Below are 17,833 nucleotides of genomic sequence, written 5' to 3'. Positions count from 1 at the left end.
CCTCCCCTCTGAAACTGCTGCTCAGTCACTCATACACCTCTGGCTGCAGCTCCACTTACTCCAGGAGCACTTGTGACCTTGGGGGTCTACTGGCTTTGCCCGAACTTGCTTAAAATCAAGGGGCACAATACAGTAGGGGGGCATACAGCCTATGCTGTAATACAGGTGCAGAGTAGCAGTTGTGACAGTGAAAATGAAAGGAGGTACCTGACAGGTAATGAAGAGACAAGAGCAATTAAAGCAGAGGGTTGCAAGAAAGGACAAGAGTCGCATGGTATAAATAGCACTGTTTCACGTTAATGCGCTTCTGTTGCTTGCATGAACATATTAAATGAACACCTCAATCTAAGGACCTTCTCTGGAGTTGAATGTAGCAAATGTCCTCTCTTTTTAATTATTAATCTCCAATGCCAAGATCTGATGAGAGCAGCCATTTCAGTGCTCTTACCCTTGATGAAAATATAAGACCTTGTTTTCACATTTAATGTGAACAAAATGCTAATGCATTGTTTTTAATGATGATTTGGCATGTAAATGAGCCCATGAATGTTTCATCACGGATTCTGAGCAGAACACGCACGCACGCACGCACGCACGCACGCAGGCACGCAGGCACACACACACACACACACACACACACACACACACACACCTATCTGCCTCTTCTGAATCTCCCTGATGACCACTTTGCCAGAGGCAAATAAAAATTACTTCTGTGAATGGCTTCTGTAATGTGTTCCTCTCTATACTATTTCATGAAGTGATCTTAGCAGTGCTGGGAAAGTGACAGTTTTGTGCTAAGCCAAGCTTTACAGTCCAATTTGCCTCAAAGTGCAGTTTGATATACTTTTTTTTTGGGGGGGGGGGGGTTGCTGTGTGTGATTATTGTCAGTTTGAGTCTTTGAAATTGGAGAAAGTGAACTACCTTGCATGTCTGGCCATAGTGCATAGTGGCACAAAGGAAATAAGACCAGAATACTACATGGGCATTTGTGCAGGAAGCTTGAACTTTGACCCTCTCCCTCTATCCCAGAAGTGTAATGCCTCACAGCAGCTGCCTCTGAGTTGACAGGGATATGAAGAGTCCGTTGTCATCTTACACAGAAGGACACAATCAGGTAACTTTACAAAAACCTGAATTCCCCCCCTTCCCATGTCTTATCCTGTGTAAATGGTTCCTCTGCTTTAAAATCCATAGATAGCAGAGAAGAGGGAAGCAGGATTGAATGATCTATTGTCCTAGAACAGTTTGTTTTGTCCACACCAGAACCTAGAAGTGCTAACTACTTTGGGGCAGGTCTATGATTTCACTTGTGGGTTTGGTGGTGTAGAAATCATGGAACAGAGCGATCCTGCTGAAGAAACACAGTTGACATGGCAACAGCAGGGGCATTGTAGAAAAAACCAGTGGCAAAAAAGGAGGGCAATGTTATTTATTATGTTTTAACCAAACGGAAAATTGCATGGTTTTGGCATGTTCAATAGTATGCTCTTGTCTACTGAGCAGAATTAGACAGGATTCAGGACCCAGGATTACAAACAGCTGACCAAGGTGCTTAACCATGTTCAGGTCAAGATAACAGCTTTTGTCAAACCATTGTGGGCATCTAGCCATAGTCAGCTAATCACATTGCCTGTGTTCAAATCTGTATTTTCTTTTTAAAAATATGGTCTCCCTAACTTCACAATATGTACTGCATCAGCCTATTCAATTTCAGCTGTCGTGAGAAAACACAGAATCATTTTGAGGAGTCATTTCAGGAGTCAATCTGAGGTGTTTTCAAGCAGAAAGGAGCTGACGCAGAAGTATTCAAGGACAACAATTTTAAAAATCTTGCAAAAGCAAGGCCATTCCTCCGCTGTCTTTCTCCTCACATCAGAACTCAGAGCTCAAGCCTGCCCCATCACGGGCCCTTATGTATGCCGTCCCCACCAGCTCATAACTACCATAAAACCTTTAAAGATGCAGTTTGCGTGCATGTGCACTTCGGACTGAGATTGAGTGAGTGTGTCCATGCAGTACACACTAAGTGTGTCATATTCCCCTGTAAACACTATATTAGGCTAAAAGTGGATGTAAAAACTTTGACCTGTGTTAGTTTACCAGCTTTTACTCATTAGTGTTAGACTCACAGGACATTGTACTCTTGGATTTGCTGAACAGCTATCAGAACAAAACCCTCCACTACAAAACTAAATAAATATATCCATCCATTATCTAACCCATTTATTCCTGGTCAGGGTCATGGAGAAGCTTGTGTTTATCACAGCATGCATTGGGCAAGAGGCAGGAATATATCCAGGACAGGTTGCCACTCCATCACACCATTCACTTAGTCATATTTGTGGGCAATTTAGACTCTCTAGTTAGCCTAACCTGCATTTAATTGGATTGTAAACCTGAAGGAAATCCATGCTGACACAGGAAGATGTGAACTCCGCATAGAAAGGCCCAAATATATTGATCAATCAATAAATAAATAAATAAAATCTACTGAAAAGAAACTCTCTGGTTTAAATTAATGAGCTGTTTTTCAGGAAACCGTTAAATACTATTACACGGTGTGACTGAAATCATGGAGTCAAGTGGAAATTGGAAAGGAAATTGTATTCAAATTGCTTTATTAGATGTGCATTTGTGTTTTCCGTTGATCCATATGTTGATCCATTTTTGTTGGGCAGCTCTTACAACCACCCATTTTCATCACAATTTCCATAATTATGAACACAAACTATGTTCACTATAAGTTTACTATGAGCTGGAACAGGATCAAGCCCACCCAGGAATATGCTTTTCTCAAGTTAGTAGTTTTCATCATATAATTTTTTCCCTCAACAAAAATCTCTCAACATCAACATAAAAATGTTTCTCTTCAATTTGAAAGGACCAGGTGTGATTCTTGAGTTACTGCCAGTGAGTTTTGGTCAAATTTATCACTGAATAAATGAGGTGATGAACTGAATCATCTCATTTTAATCCATTAATAAGAGCTGAGATAATGATGAAGGTGATAATTTGTGTACCAGCTGATAAGAGATGAGAATCACTGCTGTTTAGAGATGGGGTCTCATTTGTGTTCCTGGTCAGTGACAGCTATTACTAAAATGCTCAGCCCTGGGTAATCCAATTTGTCTGATGATATATTATTTTTATACAAGTTTAAACAAGATACATGTAGCTACAGATAAACCATATCAGGAATCAGTTATTCTTGACCAAAACACATAAATTACAATAACTGTCTACCAGGAAAACACACAGAATAGCACATTAATAATGTTGGTGTCAGCCCATTGTAAATTTTGATACTTTTTTGATACATTCAAAACATTCAATACAACAGATCATGTGAGGAAGCCAGTCCTACATGTAAAATGGGATTGACGTATCCCTTTCGCAAAAAAAGCAATAATCAGTCGTAATCAGTCGATTTTTTTTAGTTCAGTCCATCACTGAGAGGCTAGCTTTGCATGATCAGTAGAGCATGTTGGGAGTGCTAGAGCAAAATCCATGATTCAGATTATGTTCTCCCGAAGATGCATCTGTTAGCGTATGGTCATGGCTCAGTTTAAAATTTTTATGGTGTTTATAATAGGTAAAATGGATGATGTGATGGAACTCCATGAGGGAACATTGGATATCAAGTTTAATCAGTGACGATTTTGGTAACTCAAGCACCTGTCAAGCATGATGGACCACCACTGGCCACCAGACTGAAAACAGTGTATTTGCAGGTTATTAATTACGTCCACCAGTACTACTCTTCAGGCAGCACTGTGTCTGAATTTGGTTGTCAATTAGTGAGGGACATTCCTTGCGCTCGGTTGGAGAATTAAGACTGTTGTGAGCTGTGTGTCCTCAACCAGTCCACTCTCTGAGCATTACATTGCTATGCCACTCACACCCTCTTACCAACAACACTGCTGCTGAAGCACATGCGCTCCCCAATGTACCTGGCTGTGAGCCCGTGTATATTTCACACCCTTCTCTCCACACAGTACTATAGCTGAGAGCTAATGCTGGCTGGAGGAGATTCTTTTCTCTTTCTCCTCCAGACCCCCGAAGAAATTTAGCATTCAATGTTTACAGCCGTACAACGAAGTTAAAAATAATAATACAGGAAAACGTTCAAGGCTGCAAATGTCCAAAAAAAAACAGGGTCTGTCACACTTTACAGACTCTGCTCATGCAGTGTGCTCGGTCACCTTAGCCTGTTGCTCCCCAGACCAGTTACCGCTGCTCTGTGACTAAGCAGTCGATGAGGCGATTGGTATGCTGGGCCGCTCATCGGGAGACACGACTGCCGAGTGCCAGGCCAGAACAGAGTGTGCTAAGTCAACTATTCCGGGACCAGAGACCCTGCCAGTGGCTCTGTTCCAGGGCAGCACTCCAAATAAACCTTTAGGTCCCACTTCATTATTCATAGGCCAGGTTTGTTTAGAGCCGGTCCTGTCATAAATCAGCTGTGCATGTGTTGACATTGAAATGCATTATACGCCGTGGCCACACTAGACCAAGTACGCAGCTGTAAGGAAATGTGGTAGCCAAATATTAATCTTATGCAGTAGAGCTGTTAACATTGGCATACAATTGAGTTTGAATGTAACCTTCTAAAATTGATATGAATTTGAATATATTTTAATATAATTTGCATAAATATGTATATATTGTCAAGCACAATATTATGTCTAATAATATGCGGTGATGCTCCCTCCAATATAGGCCTGAGCATTATCGTCCAGAATTGTGCATAAACACAATAGGACATTGACAACATTGTTCAAAATATGTTTTCTTTTAAGCAGGTAGGCCGACATTGTATTAAGTGCTGTGCGTACAAAGTACAATTATCTCAACTAAAGAAACTGACTGACAGTTTCAATGAACGAGCCCAGCAAATAAAGAATGTTGTCTCCAGCGATGTAACTTGCAGTGCCTTGGTATTTACTAAGCATAATACAAGATGGTATAAAAGCCCATACATATGTTGTTGTTTCTGAAGGTCTGCTTGCAGCATTTTTTTACTTCCTGTTAACTCCAGGTACTCTACACTCAGGAAATGGGATTAAACTCTCCAGTCAAATAGTTAATATGAAAAATATGATATGTGAATTCTGTAAAATTAATTTTATTTTTAATTTAATTATGTATGTTTCTTAACATACTGTACTGTAGATCATGGACGTAATCAAGTCAGTATGCATCTGTCTGCTTGTGGGATTATTGGCTTTGATCAAGGAATAAATAATTAGATTTTAGGGCTGTTAAGTATTTTCTCTGCTTATATCCTTTTCATTTGTAACAAACAGGTGGGGTTGTTTTATTTGCATATATTCCTCCACGGGCTATTATATTTTTGTGGCGATGCCTTTTTCTCAGTAAATTTGTTCTGCGTGGACAGATTATATGACAAAATTTTGTAATTTTAAAGGCACCACAGAAGACAGCCACATTCTTGTCTGGACAAATCAGGAGCCAGGGCTCAGACTGACCAGACTGTCCAACCAGGTACGTCACAAAGGTAGCAGAGCTTACATTTCATCACTATGAATGCAACAAAAACAACATGGCATTCCATGATTCAGAAAGCTGCTTGAAGGGCTAGGCAGTCTGTTTGGGTTTACAAAATTCATTATCATTACAGTTCTTTGCCTGAATCCAATGATTGTGTTAAATGTACTGTGTGTGGATCTTCAGAAGTACAGCCTTCATGTAAGGAACAGAACTGCCCAACTGTTAAATATGGAAGAAAAACTTCAAAAGTTTGCAAATGTCAAAACGCTATGTCATGATCTAGTGTGCTTTGAGTTTTGTCAGAATTCATGTTTTATTTAATAACTGACAGTAGAGGTAAACAACGCATGAGGAGTTGCGATTTAGCATGCTGGTGCAGTTCTCTATGCAGCACTGCTCCCACTCAAGATCATTCTATGGACCACTGGGAACTGCAACATTCACCAAATTCACAGTGAGAAACACAGAGGTACAGAGATCACTATCCTTTGTCCTCTCTCTTCGTTACCTGAACTGATACCATGCCACGGGTCACTGTTAAGCTGCCGCAGTGTGGTTTGTGTCAGGTCACCCTCTAGAACTGTGAAGTGCAGAGAGAGTGTGTGGAATACTTCTGAAATACTTCTATCAAACCTTCCTAGAGTACAGAAGTACCGTACATGACCTCAACCAAGCTACCTTACTGAGTTTTGTCATGTAGCATCGGAAGCACAACCACTTATGAAACCTCAACAGCCATAGTTTTAACTTTATTTATGAACTTGTGATTGTTTGTGTATTTACAATTATCTTGTGCTGAAGTACAGAATGAGAAAATGTATTTACAATGCAAACAGTACAAAAGCAAATGCATTTCATAAACAATTGTGGCCTAAGGTTAATATGCTTATGACATATCTCAGCATCAATTAGAATTGCTGAACAGTTGACTTCAACAGTTGTTCGAACACAAACAACAACACAGTCCCAAGCAACCTGTATTACTGAGATAAAATGGTAGAATTAATAAAATCTCAGAGATTCAGACATGATTATCATTATCACAGAATGTGATGAAAAAGCTAGAAATTTGGTCCAGGAAAAATTATTATCAATCTTTGTTGTTTCATGTAGGATTAGTCAGAGATATCTATCATTTATATTTTATCTTACCTAAAAACTGAAACTCCTTTAATACTCTTTCATGTTTTTAAGGTGACCATCTGCCGAGCTATATATGTTTTCTTGTGTTCCGCTTAACTGATACCTATGGTAGTTCCTGCCTTTGTAATTTCCTCATGAAAACATGTTGGCAGTAAAGTATTTCCTATTTTGTAAGTCTGGAGTATTACTTATTTTTGCTATATTTTTTCATAGGATTTGAGAGAGTATTAACAATATATGCCTTTTAATAATCACGTATTTAATATGATTTTAATTAACTTAAAATACTAGTATTTAAATGGGACACACAGTGTAATTCAGTCCACCCATTGAACACATTTGACAAAAATACAGAGGAAAGTCTTTTATCTTTAATTGCATGCTGTATATCACTGTCCTCAAATATTACAGACAGGTTCCTTTCATCTTTCCCTGAGCACTATGAATGGAAGATAATTTGTGGTCCAGGGACGTCATTTGCGACCAAATTTCATTGAGAAAACATCAGTTTCTCATTTATTTTGATCCTTACAAGCATGGGAGGTTCTTGCCGTAAACTAAATGGCTTTCATTAAGGGCACAAGTGCGTGAAATATGCATGATAATAGAATTCAAGGCCGCTAACCTAACCTTTAATGTTGTAACTGCACTGTGTACTGACATCATTTGTATGAATTCAGGTAAATTTCCATTAGTCACATCTGATTTATCTGTTGCTGTTAATTTGAATTATTTTGCTTAGACAATCCATCGTCCAACTGGACAAGGCAAATCACAGGTATTTCAAAACTTTTAAAGTATCAATGTTACACTGTCTAATACAGTATATATTTGATCAAATGCGGGTTCAGTAAGTCGTTCACCTGTATATACGCAGCAATACATTTTGACCAAGATTGGCTTTCACCAGCCTTGTGAGATGGACATTGCACGCACTACCTCTACTGCCTCTACTGCATCTGAAAGCTGAACTGCATGGAGGCCTCCATTCTCCTCCCCCTATCCTCTTTCCCCCCTTATCCCTTTATGAAGCAGCTTTGAGGACTTTCAAGTGGTGATCACGGAGGAGCGAAGGATCACTTGACAATTGTCTACTTTGAGCTCTTTCTTAAATGTGTGTATTTTTTGATGTGCATTCATGTTACAAAAACAATAAGTGATACAAGTTGTTATTTGGTATACTTTCATTGATATATACAGTTGAATGGAAAGTATTAGGACAGTAACACAAGCGTTGTCTAATGGGTCCTGAGGCATTTGGTTGGCAGCTATACATGCCCAAGCCATTACACTACCTACACCAATTACCCATCCTGAATCCAACTGAACCTGAACAAGCTGAAGACAGGACTGAAGGTAAAACAGAAACAAACAGGAACTGGATATGACTGCAGTGCAGGCCTGGCAGAGCATCACCAGAGAAGATACCCAGCATCTGGTGATTTTTATAGGTTGCAGACTTGAGGCAGTCATTTTCAACCAAGTACTAAATATGATAACTCTATTTCAAATTGTCCAATTACTTTTGCTCCAATAAAATGGGGACACTATATATATGTATAAACAAATTGTATCTCCCAAAAAAGTCCTACTCTCTTGATTAACTAAATGGATTGCATTGTTTGTTGCATCTATTTATTATCAAGTACTTCATGTTAAGAAATGACATTTTACAGAATAACAACAGCATTTTCAATTTAAGAGGTATAAAAAAGACCTTTTATTAGTATCGCCATGCCTCCAGTTACACATTTTTCCATATAGACCTGTAAAGTGATGTAAAATGCAGACCTTAATTTATTATAAAGTAAGTAGCCCATCAAGACCATTTCTGAGAAATAATTGCAAACTCAAGGCTGTAGAATGTTGCCCTCTACTAAATGCAAACTTTGTCTCCATCTGGTGGTAAAACCACAATAAAACACAAGTGCAATCCCAAAATTTTAACAAGCTGTTAATTTTTCTTTTATTAGGTGCGTTTCGTGTTCATATGGATTATTTACCCTCTTAAGCCACATTATTTCAGCCATAACTAGAAATGCCATGAAGAGTAAGAACCTGAGTATATTCAGCATGAAAAACAATGGTAAGAGGTAAGAGAACCAGACACCTGTAGAAAGATTATAGGGTCTAGAAAGGCCCCATTGCCAGGATACCCTAAAGGAGTGTCTCTTTCCCTAAAGTGAAATGCTTGTCTGAAGTACTTCAGTCTTTTCTTAGGAAATACATTTTACACTATTTTGTACTGGACATGCATGTAAACAAGGTATATTCCTTCTTCAAATACAGTAATTACTATTCTGGTACTGGTGGAGGTATGCTAACACTCTGCAGATAAACATAGCCACAATTACTGATAGACATGAACACTTCTATTTCTTCAGTGAACAAAGGGCCTAGAGTTTGCCCATAGTGGATCGAATTTGGCCCCCCTTTGTAAATTTGTGTGTTGTGCCTAAACATATTCTCTTTATGAATTAATTCATCAGTAATAGAATATAACTCAGTATGCCTGTCCCATGAATCTTTCAGTTACCACTTGTGAACAAAGGACAAAATGCCAGCCAACAACGCCAAAAGGTGACACAGCACCCTACAAAGTGGAGTGGGAGTCTGGCTGTCTTCCCTGTGCGGTAATGAGAAAGCAGTGTCCTGAACACAACCAGGGGTTTGTGACATTTAGTTGGCATACTGTTCCATATCATGGAGTCCATGTTTTGATGCACAGGTACACTGGAGGGTGTCCATATATAATCTCTCACATCAATGCAATCTGGGGAAATGCATTTTAAAAAAAACTTGGAACTTCTCTAAGTTGTGTATCAAATATTCTGGTTTATTTCTAAAACAGGGACATACACATAGGCACATCATGCATTGGAAAGTACAAATCTTGACAACCTCATCATAAGAGCCACAGGAAAGGTCCATGTGAGGGGAAAAAAACAATGAGAATGAGGTGTTAAGGGGAGAATATAACTATCCCAAGTGTGAATTTCAAGAAGGGCTGAACACACTTGCTGCTGGTTATTTTAACTCTATAGTGAGATCCCCTAATATCGCAAAATGCACCATATAAGAAACTCTTCAAATTCCTGAATTTGGGATTTTGAGTTTTCACATCAGATAACACTCCACAGTACTGCCCCATTTTTACTGAACTATAAATGCAGATAATCAGAAAAGAGAATTGTCTGTTATTGCACTGGGAGCAAATGTCTTTGAAAAAATCCTTTCGCACTGCTGCAGTTTGATATAGAATAATATTTGGATTCTTTGAAATTACAGGAGTCTGAAGAAATCATTGTCCACAATTACTGGGGTGTGCTGGGCTTCCCTCGTACAGAAGTCCGATTTCCCTTTCTTAAATCATTCCCCATTAACAAATCTGTAGTTAAGATAATAATTTTATGCATTTGAAAAATGTACATTAAACATATTACAAGTACAAACTGTGATTATATTAGAGCACTTAAGATGGTCGCCTTAAAATACAGGCTATGTTAGTATAGTTTCCCGGCTTTTCAGTTTGAAAGAAAGGTTGTGCTGCATTTGAAGCAGTGACTAAATTCACTGAAATGTGGCAGTGTTATGTGTCACTGGATTGATCAGAGGTTCAGATATGAAGTAAAATATTTTTCAGTTCCAACAATGAGCATCATTACACACAAGAGAAATATTCCTGTGAACATGTTATGGTGTTTAATGGTGAATGCAGATGGAGATGTAGATGGAAACTGGATATACTTCTGCAGTAGTTACTTGGATCACAAAACAAGCTCTTTTACTTTTGTGTAAAGTATGCAGTAAGGCAGTTGTTTCTTTGATACACTCAATTATTGAATACCTGAGAATTTTAACATTTTTTAAATGACTGCAAGCTGCTTGTGTGTGGAGAGCACTACCATTTCTTAGGCTATAATAACCTAATAAGAGTGTCATTCACATGTTTCACTAAGTTCAAGGAAAGATTCAACTGTTTACACATTTTTTACTAATTTATTTTTGAAGTTGATAAAAAACTTTTAGCAAGTTTTAAAAAATAAGGACTGACAGTCTAGCCACCTAAATTTCTTATAATAAAATGTAGCAATTGTCAATGTTAATGTGGTAAATCTAAAACCAAACCAGCATGTGGTGGGGTGGGCGTGGTTTGAGCGTCGGCTGCAGAGAGAGAGAGTGTGAGAGGAGCGGCTCTCGGATCCTTCGTCACAACTGTCAGCTGGAGGTAATCAGCGCCGATAATTGTTAATTGTTTTATTGCGCTGATTGCCTCTGATTGCTTTCAACAGTGAGCCTGGGGTTTTTAAAAGCCAGACCGGAAGCCGGAGAGAGAGGATCGCCAATGACAAGACGGCTACGGAACTGTGATACACAGTCTGAAAAAGTGTCTGTAAAAACCGTATCTGATAATAAAATAGCACGGAAGTGCGGGTTACGGAGACAGTCAGTCTCCCGTGAGTGTGTTTTATCTAAGAGGGGTGGCACTCACTTGCCACACAGCAGTTTTACCCTTCTTCCCCACCAGTATGTTAGTCCTGTATTAGAAGACACCTGGAATGAAACCTATGCTGACACCCATGCACTCACACACAATTGTGCTTAAACACACAGACACTGTTCCCAGAAAATATCAGCACAGTAGAAGCATTTGCAAAGAAATAAATGCCCCAGCCAATGCAACACATAATGTTAGTCCTGTAACCCTGCAACATCACACTGGTACACAGCAGGGATATCACATTAGCTGTGGCAATCCCTCCGTGTTCATTCTAGAAGATACCAGGCAGTAGCCTGTACGGTACGGCATCGGTGTAGCGTTTCCAGTCCTTGCCATACTTGTTCTGGCAGCGATGCTCGTCACGCACACAGCGGTGGACCAGCAGGATGGTCATGTAAACAATGTAGAAGTAGGGCAGCAGGTGCCCTGCCCCGCAGGCCATGCAGTAGGCCAGCGAGCCCATCAGGTCACCCGTGTAGTTGAGATGGCGGGCCACGCCCCAGAAGCCCGAAATCATTAGCTTGCTGTGGTGCGCCTGGCCGTCTGCTGAGCTGTAGGTGCACTCGATGTAGGCTGGCTTGCGGCCCCAGATGGTGCAATTGCCATTGGTCCGGCGGAAGAGGTCCTTCTGGTGATTGGTCATGCGGAACACGTAGTAGCCCACCAGGCCCAGGAGGAGGACCCCAACAGCATTTATGGTGGACAGCTGGACCGGGTGGTAGACCAGGTACAGGCCCTGAGAATGACACAAGAAGGGAAATTCAGATGTGAGCTGCAAACATCAAACTAAGAGGGCACATCACCAACTCCACTGCATACTATTCAACTGTGTACATGTCATACCCAGGCATGCCAGTAGATGGCAGAATTTATCGACAGTGTGTGTTATTGTAACCATTTATACACTGTATCTGGAACACCCTGATGAATTGAGAAAATTATCACCTGCAGGGTATAGAGGAAGGGCAGCCAAACACAGTCCCCCCAGCCCAGGTACCAGCCGAAGTGGTCGTGGCAGATGTCGATGGTCTTCAGATACCATGCCTCGTTCCAAAAGAAATCCAGGACGTAGATCCCCTACGAAAGCCACAGGTTGTCAAAGCACAATAACTGGACTGAAGCAGATATTAGACCATAATGTTACTAATCATTACAACTACAGTTAGATAGCAGCATAACTTTGATAACTCGTTGAAGATCAGTATCAGAGCTGGTTCTCATAACTATAACTAAGTAATGAGGTATTGAGTTAGATTTTTTTAAAGAAACCATTACAGCAGCTTTCCCATATCATGAGCAATGATACCTTTGACAACATAGCCGTATCTTAGAATACACTGCTCATGGAGTGCTGAAATCTTCACTCAAAATCAGCCATTACTGATAAGCCTTAAGAGCATATGGACAACTGGATTCACTGAACATAATTATAGATCTGATTTGAGAAAGGCCTTAAGGGGCAAGGACTTTGGACAGTCTAGTGTTATCATGGTAATTATAACAAAAGGGCACCAGAGGAATATTACTAGTAGGAATATCATGATGACCTCTTACCTGAAGCACATTTACCAGAACCATAGAGTTTGTCACTTCACCATAGAGCTCCTGCTGTTTCGCAGCATAGGATAAGTTAATGAGTGTCCAGGCCACTATGCCTGGTCTCCCATTGAAGAAGAGCTTGAAGTCAAACCACTTCCCGATGCGGGGGTTGAACTCGATTCCCATCATGTAGTTGTAGAAAAAATTCCCAGTGAATTTGCTGCAGAAGAAATCCAGGAAATACACTCAGAAAATGCCTTGTCCTGACAGGTGAATTTCAGTTGTCTCGGCACATTGAAAATACATTTTCTGGCAGGGACAGCATGGCACGTACCAGTCCTCTACATTGGTGGGAAAGAGGTAGGCCTTGACGAATGCAAATGTGGATACGGCATAGCCGAGGATGTTGGTGCACCAAAGCAAGGGGATCCAGTTATCGAAGATGATGGTGGGGGAGAACCAGTGGAAGTGATAGGCATTGGCAAACCACAGGGTGTGGGTGATGAGCCAAGACTGCAGACCGTTGATCTGGTACTTGTTAATAAGCCCTGGAAATAAATTAATGCACAGGCCTTTATTCAGTTTTACAGTTTGCACTACTGTTTGCACTTGGGCGAAAGGCAGCAACAGTTAACTTATCTTTGTGTATAATAATTTTCCATGATTTTAAGCAGAAAAAAGCCTTCTTTTCCTCCCCTACCTGTGGTAGTAATTTGCTACAATAGTACAACTAGCCATAGACACAGCGAAGTGTGCTAACACAGAACTGCCCTTTAGAGCTGCTAAGTCTATAAACCAGTTCTGTAGCTGCAATGTGGGCATGTGTCTAAGTAAACATGTCCACCTTAACACAAGTACTGTTGTACCTGCAGGAGTACGAGCTCCATCCTGAACTCCACCCATGTAGCCAGGCAGGAATTTGTGAGTGACATCCGGGACGCACATGTAAAGCACCACCTGGTGGAAAAATGGTACATTGTTAGGCAGAATCCTGCTTGCAGTGACTTTCAGACAGACAGCTGGCCATGGTTTTACTGGTCCTGTGGTTGTTCATGTTAAAAGCCTGAAAAAGAGCGCCACTCACACATTCATTCAAAGCTAATTTGAAAACACAGCCACACACATTCACAGTCTGATACAATAAAAAAGCCTCTTAGAGGACTTTCAGCTTTGGCAATCAGTACTGGTACATTGGACTATATCTAGAAAGCAGGCCCTTCCTGGCCCCACCTCAGCTTTCCTGTACCTGGAAGGACACCCAGATTGTGTAGATCTTGGCGGCAGCCCAGGTGAAGGACGGGGCACGGTTCCAGATGGACTGGAGGGTGGCCTTGCCAGCGTACAGGTCCAGGAGGGGCTCGGTGACAGAGCACTGGTACTGATCGCAGGCCATGATGAAGTAGAAAACGATGAAGGGGGCAAAGCACAGGAGCAGGACCACGCTGGTCAGGGAGAACCAGTCCACCTCCCTGGCAAGACCCAAGGAAACATACTCAGATCGGGTGCAGATAATTCTACTGGGTCTTGTTTAAGGTATAGACTATGTGCCTGAGTGATCATATTTATTGAATTTTCAGTGGTGAAGGTCCTGCTGCTTTATTGATACATAAATTAAGGAGCACTTCTGGCACCTGCTCCTTGACAGAATAGCAATAGCAAACCTGGACTGATTAAGATCAGTCTGAAAGTTTCTTATGCGCAGTCAGTCGACAAACAGTACAACCTACACAAAGACAATGACTATCTATGGCTGTGTGGCTGAATTTGTATTTTACACAACAGAACCACGCCCTATAAAAGAATAAAATATGTGGTTATTTTAATGTTGCAATGACTATGCTCATGCGGCAGGCAAGTCCCATTTGTTTTTCAAATCCAATCTTTCGGACTGACGGTCCACACTTATCAGATCGCATTTGTGAGTTCAGGCGGTGCATTCATTTGTGGCCATCAACATTGGTTGCTGTGGTAACGATGCAGGCGTGCACACATGAATGATGGTGGTGCATTTCTCTGATACGAAACTAGTCACAGTGCGGCAATCTAGCTGAAGAATGGCGATTTTTCCTCTCACCCTTTATAACATGGCAAGATCTAGTCATTGCTCAAAATTCACACATCACTTATGACACCATTAGCAACTGAGGAGTTGATTTGTGCACCCCATTTTATTTTGTTTCTTACTTTGAGGCATTCCATATGTGATGTCATGCTTGTCGAATTGCAAATGATGAAAAAAAAAACACTTGAAATCCAATCAGACTGAGATGCACTTTCAGACATGCGATTTGAATCGCATTTCAACACCACATACGCACGTGGTTTAAATCTGATTGGGAAAAAAAATCTGATTTCGTGTAATTTCTTGCTGTTTAAACTTAATAAAACCAATCATTAGATTCAATTTGGATATGCAAACCAAATGGATATGGCGTGCCAGTCTGAACATAGCTAATGTCAGAAGGAAACATACTATGTTGATCTAGCAATACAAGCCTTTTTGCACATTTTCATACAATTTGCTCAGGCTTAAAGTTATTTTTTTCAACTATTTGAGTTAGTTAGAATCCTGAATAAAATGCATAATATTAAACTTGTCATCTGCAAAGGGCCTATCTGAAATGTTCTATTCCTCACCAAGCTCTTCCCCACTGGCCCCGAGTCTCATCACTAGGCCCCTCTCCATTGGCGCTGGCCTTGGTGCGTCTCTGGGTCACCACCGTGGGCTCGACGGCAGTCATTCTACCTGGCAGAGTGAGGTGCAAAAGGACACACCTTGAACACTAGGGTGCATACCATAAAAACACAATATAAATAAATAACACAACAACCCTGAAAATCAAAAGGAAAGCATGTGCCCTTGTAATACCACAAAAGCTAGAAGGACGTTAGCAAGCTATTCAAGGAGACCAACCTTAAATCAGGATCAGAATGCTGGTACAGCTATAGACCAATTCATCTGTCCCAAGGGTTAAGAAGGGTGTTCCTAGTTTTTTTTTCTTCATTGTGCATCAAGCAGGTATTTAACTACCTTAGTCTAGCCCAGGCTTGGGCAGTTCCAGTCCTGGAGGGTTGGTGCGTATGCAGGTTTTTGTTTCCACTGATTACCTGGGCTAAATGAGCTAACTGGCAGTATACATCAACGCTGGTTAACTCGCTAGATTAGATCCCAGTTAATCTTTTCATATAGGGACACAAGAACAGTCATTGGCTGTCATTCATGTGCTTCAATAAATATAGCTAAATGTCAGACACCGTAAATGCTAAGGCTAATAAATAATTAAGACCACAAGTTGGCATGAAATCCAGAAAGAGATACAGCCCTCCTTGCCCAGCTCTATAATGCAGAATGTATTGGTTTAAAATACAGCCTTAGAATTTAATGAATTTGATATGTTGTCAATGTACATGTATAGAGCTGAATATCTACAGAATCAAAACAGGTTAACTACCTTTCTCAAGTGTAGTCAGGGGGCAAAAAGACTATGCAAACCTCAAAATGGGTGGAGCAACATGATAAAATGTTATCGACAAATCCTATAGCTGGGTTCATACAAGTCAGTGATTTATAGTATGGAATAGCTACACCCATTATGGTGCAATAGGGTTACACCCGAGATTTAAATCCACAACCTCACAGCCTTATGCTTTGCTCTTGGACCACTACTCTGTGTCCATGGAGCGTAACATGTAGTCATGTCAGCTATAATTTAAGTCCCATATTTCTGTTTCGTGGATGCAATATGCTGCGAGTATGCCTTTGTTTTCAATTACTGAAACTCGAGCCCCTTTGAAACATTATAGCACAAACTGCAACAAAGCAATTTCACTAAAGTAAATATCTCTCAGATCAAGTCAGAAGATAAAGCCTTCAAGAATAACTTAACAATTAGATACAAACTGGCAAAGAATGGCTGACATCAATCTGGAAATGCATAGAAAAACCGTTAATCATTAATATTACACACCTGGGTGTAGTGTACCGTGAGCAGGTTAACCATAATGAGTTGCTGCCGTGTACAAGCAGGTCTGATTGAGAATAAACTTAATTCAGCTCTCGTGTACACAAGATGGTCACATCATGCTCACATCAGTAACTTAGACTTGATTACATAGCAAGTTGAGGTTTCTGAATTGTAATGAATTTGTGGTAGGCTAACTTAATCCACTGTGTCATCTTTGCTTTATTTTTTATTTCATAATGGCATTCAGTTTGACTTGGAATTTTACCATTACAAAATATTTGTATGTTTTAAACATAATGTTTTGACTGAAACGGTTGCTGCGCAGATCGCCCAGACTTCATGCAAGTAGCATTGCTGGTTTACAAACTCACATTAACTGTTTTTTATTAGGTTGAACTTCGAAAGAAAAAATGTGATCAGGAAACGAGACGAGCAACAATACCGAAACCGTTACAGTAGGCTATAGGCCTACAGGTTGTTGCGTCTTATGTCATTTGGACTGTCTAATAAAGGAATAAACAGGATGCTCCCACTGGGACCTCTTGCGACACGTTCAGTTCCAGGATTTTGCACATAAACATGAACATTCACAAAAAACCCTGAAGCGAGATTAGCGTTTTGCTTACGACCGATTACAAGGTTCATGCATTTCCATCCACAGGTTTTATCTTCATGTTTAAGCAATGGCAATAACATAACTTTTGGCTGTAAATTAGCCGAAGTCGTTGCGTCGTCTCGATGTTTTAAACTAATGCTGCATCAATACGGACTATTGCCGCAAGTAACATGTTGTGGTAACAATCTTGCAACTATGCCATTTCAATATGAATTTATTAAATAGCTAGGCCTGTTAGAGCATGTATTTGATTGAAAATAGCCTACGGTAGACAGCTACTATTGAGAGCTAGCCAGCAAGCTGACTAATATGAGACATCCTAGCATTTGCAAACAAACTTAACGAAAATAATTTGATTTCACGACAGCAATTATAATCAAATACGAAAATGTCTGACTGGCGAACGTTTACTCACTTGTGTTTCTTCCAGAAAGGCAGTTTTTGTCCACTAATATTTCCAATCTAGGCTTTCCAGGCGCTTATGAAACGACATGAAAAAAGTGCATGGTCGTATCATCGCACCGCCTTTCATGCATATGTTAATTTAAATGATG

At 40.3% G+C, this 17,833-nt stretch overlaps 1 protein-coding gene across 2 annotated transcripts; it reads right to left on the bottom strand.

Moving 5' to 3' along the window:
• Positions 1–11,394: 11,394 nt before the first annotated feature.
• dhcr7 (7-dehydrocholesterol reductase) lies at positions 11,395–17,833 on the bottom strand. 2 transcript variants are annotated; one of them, XM_035419828.1, is made up of 8 exons: positions 17,695–17,833; positions 15,336–15,444; positions 13,945–14,167; positions 13,565–13,655; positions 13,033–13,246; positions 12,714–12,918; positions 12,105–12,236; positions 11,395–11,895 (listed from the first exon to the last, which is right to left on the bottom strand). In XM_035419828.1, the coding sequence occupies exons 2-8, from the start codon at positions 15,437–15,439 to the stop codon at positions 11,431–11,433; spliced, it is 1,434 nt and encodes a 477-aa protein (XP_035275719.1). In that variant the 5' UTR covers positions 15,440–15,444; positions 17,695–17,833; the 3' UTR covers positions 11,395–11,430. The 2 variants fall into 2 exon arrangements, with proteins under 2 accessions (XP_035275719.1, XP_035275720.1); XM_035419829.1 differs by having other exon boundaries at positions 15,336–15,440; positions 17,695–17,813.

This window comes from Anguilla anguilla, chromosome 5 (assembly GCF_013347855.1).
Source record: "Anguilla anguilla isolate fAngAng1 chromosome 5, fAngAng1.pri, whole genome shotgun sequence".
NCBI lineage: Eukaryota > Metazoa > Chordata > Actinopteri > Anguilliformes > Anguillidae > Anguilla > Anguilla anguilla.
The sequence above is the reverse complement of the archived record's forward strand: the minus strand, read 5'-3'. Positions and strand labels throughout refer to the sequence as shown.

Coding starts and splice junctions, on each gene's coding strand:
- dhcr7 (XM_035419828.1), bottom strand. CDS start 15,439: ATGACTGCCGTCGAGCCCACGGTGGTGACCCAGAGACGCACCAAGGCC. Junction 13,247..13,564: donor TGGAGCTCGTACTCCTGCAG/GTACAACAGTAC, acceptor ATTTATTTCCAG/GGCTTATTAACAAGTACCAG. Junction 11,896..12,104: donor CCTTCCTCTATACCCTGCAG/GTGATAATTTTC, acceptor TGTCATTCTCAG/GGCCTGTACCTGGTCTACCA.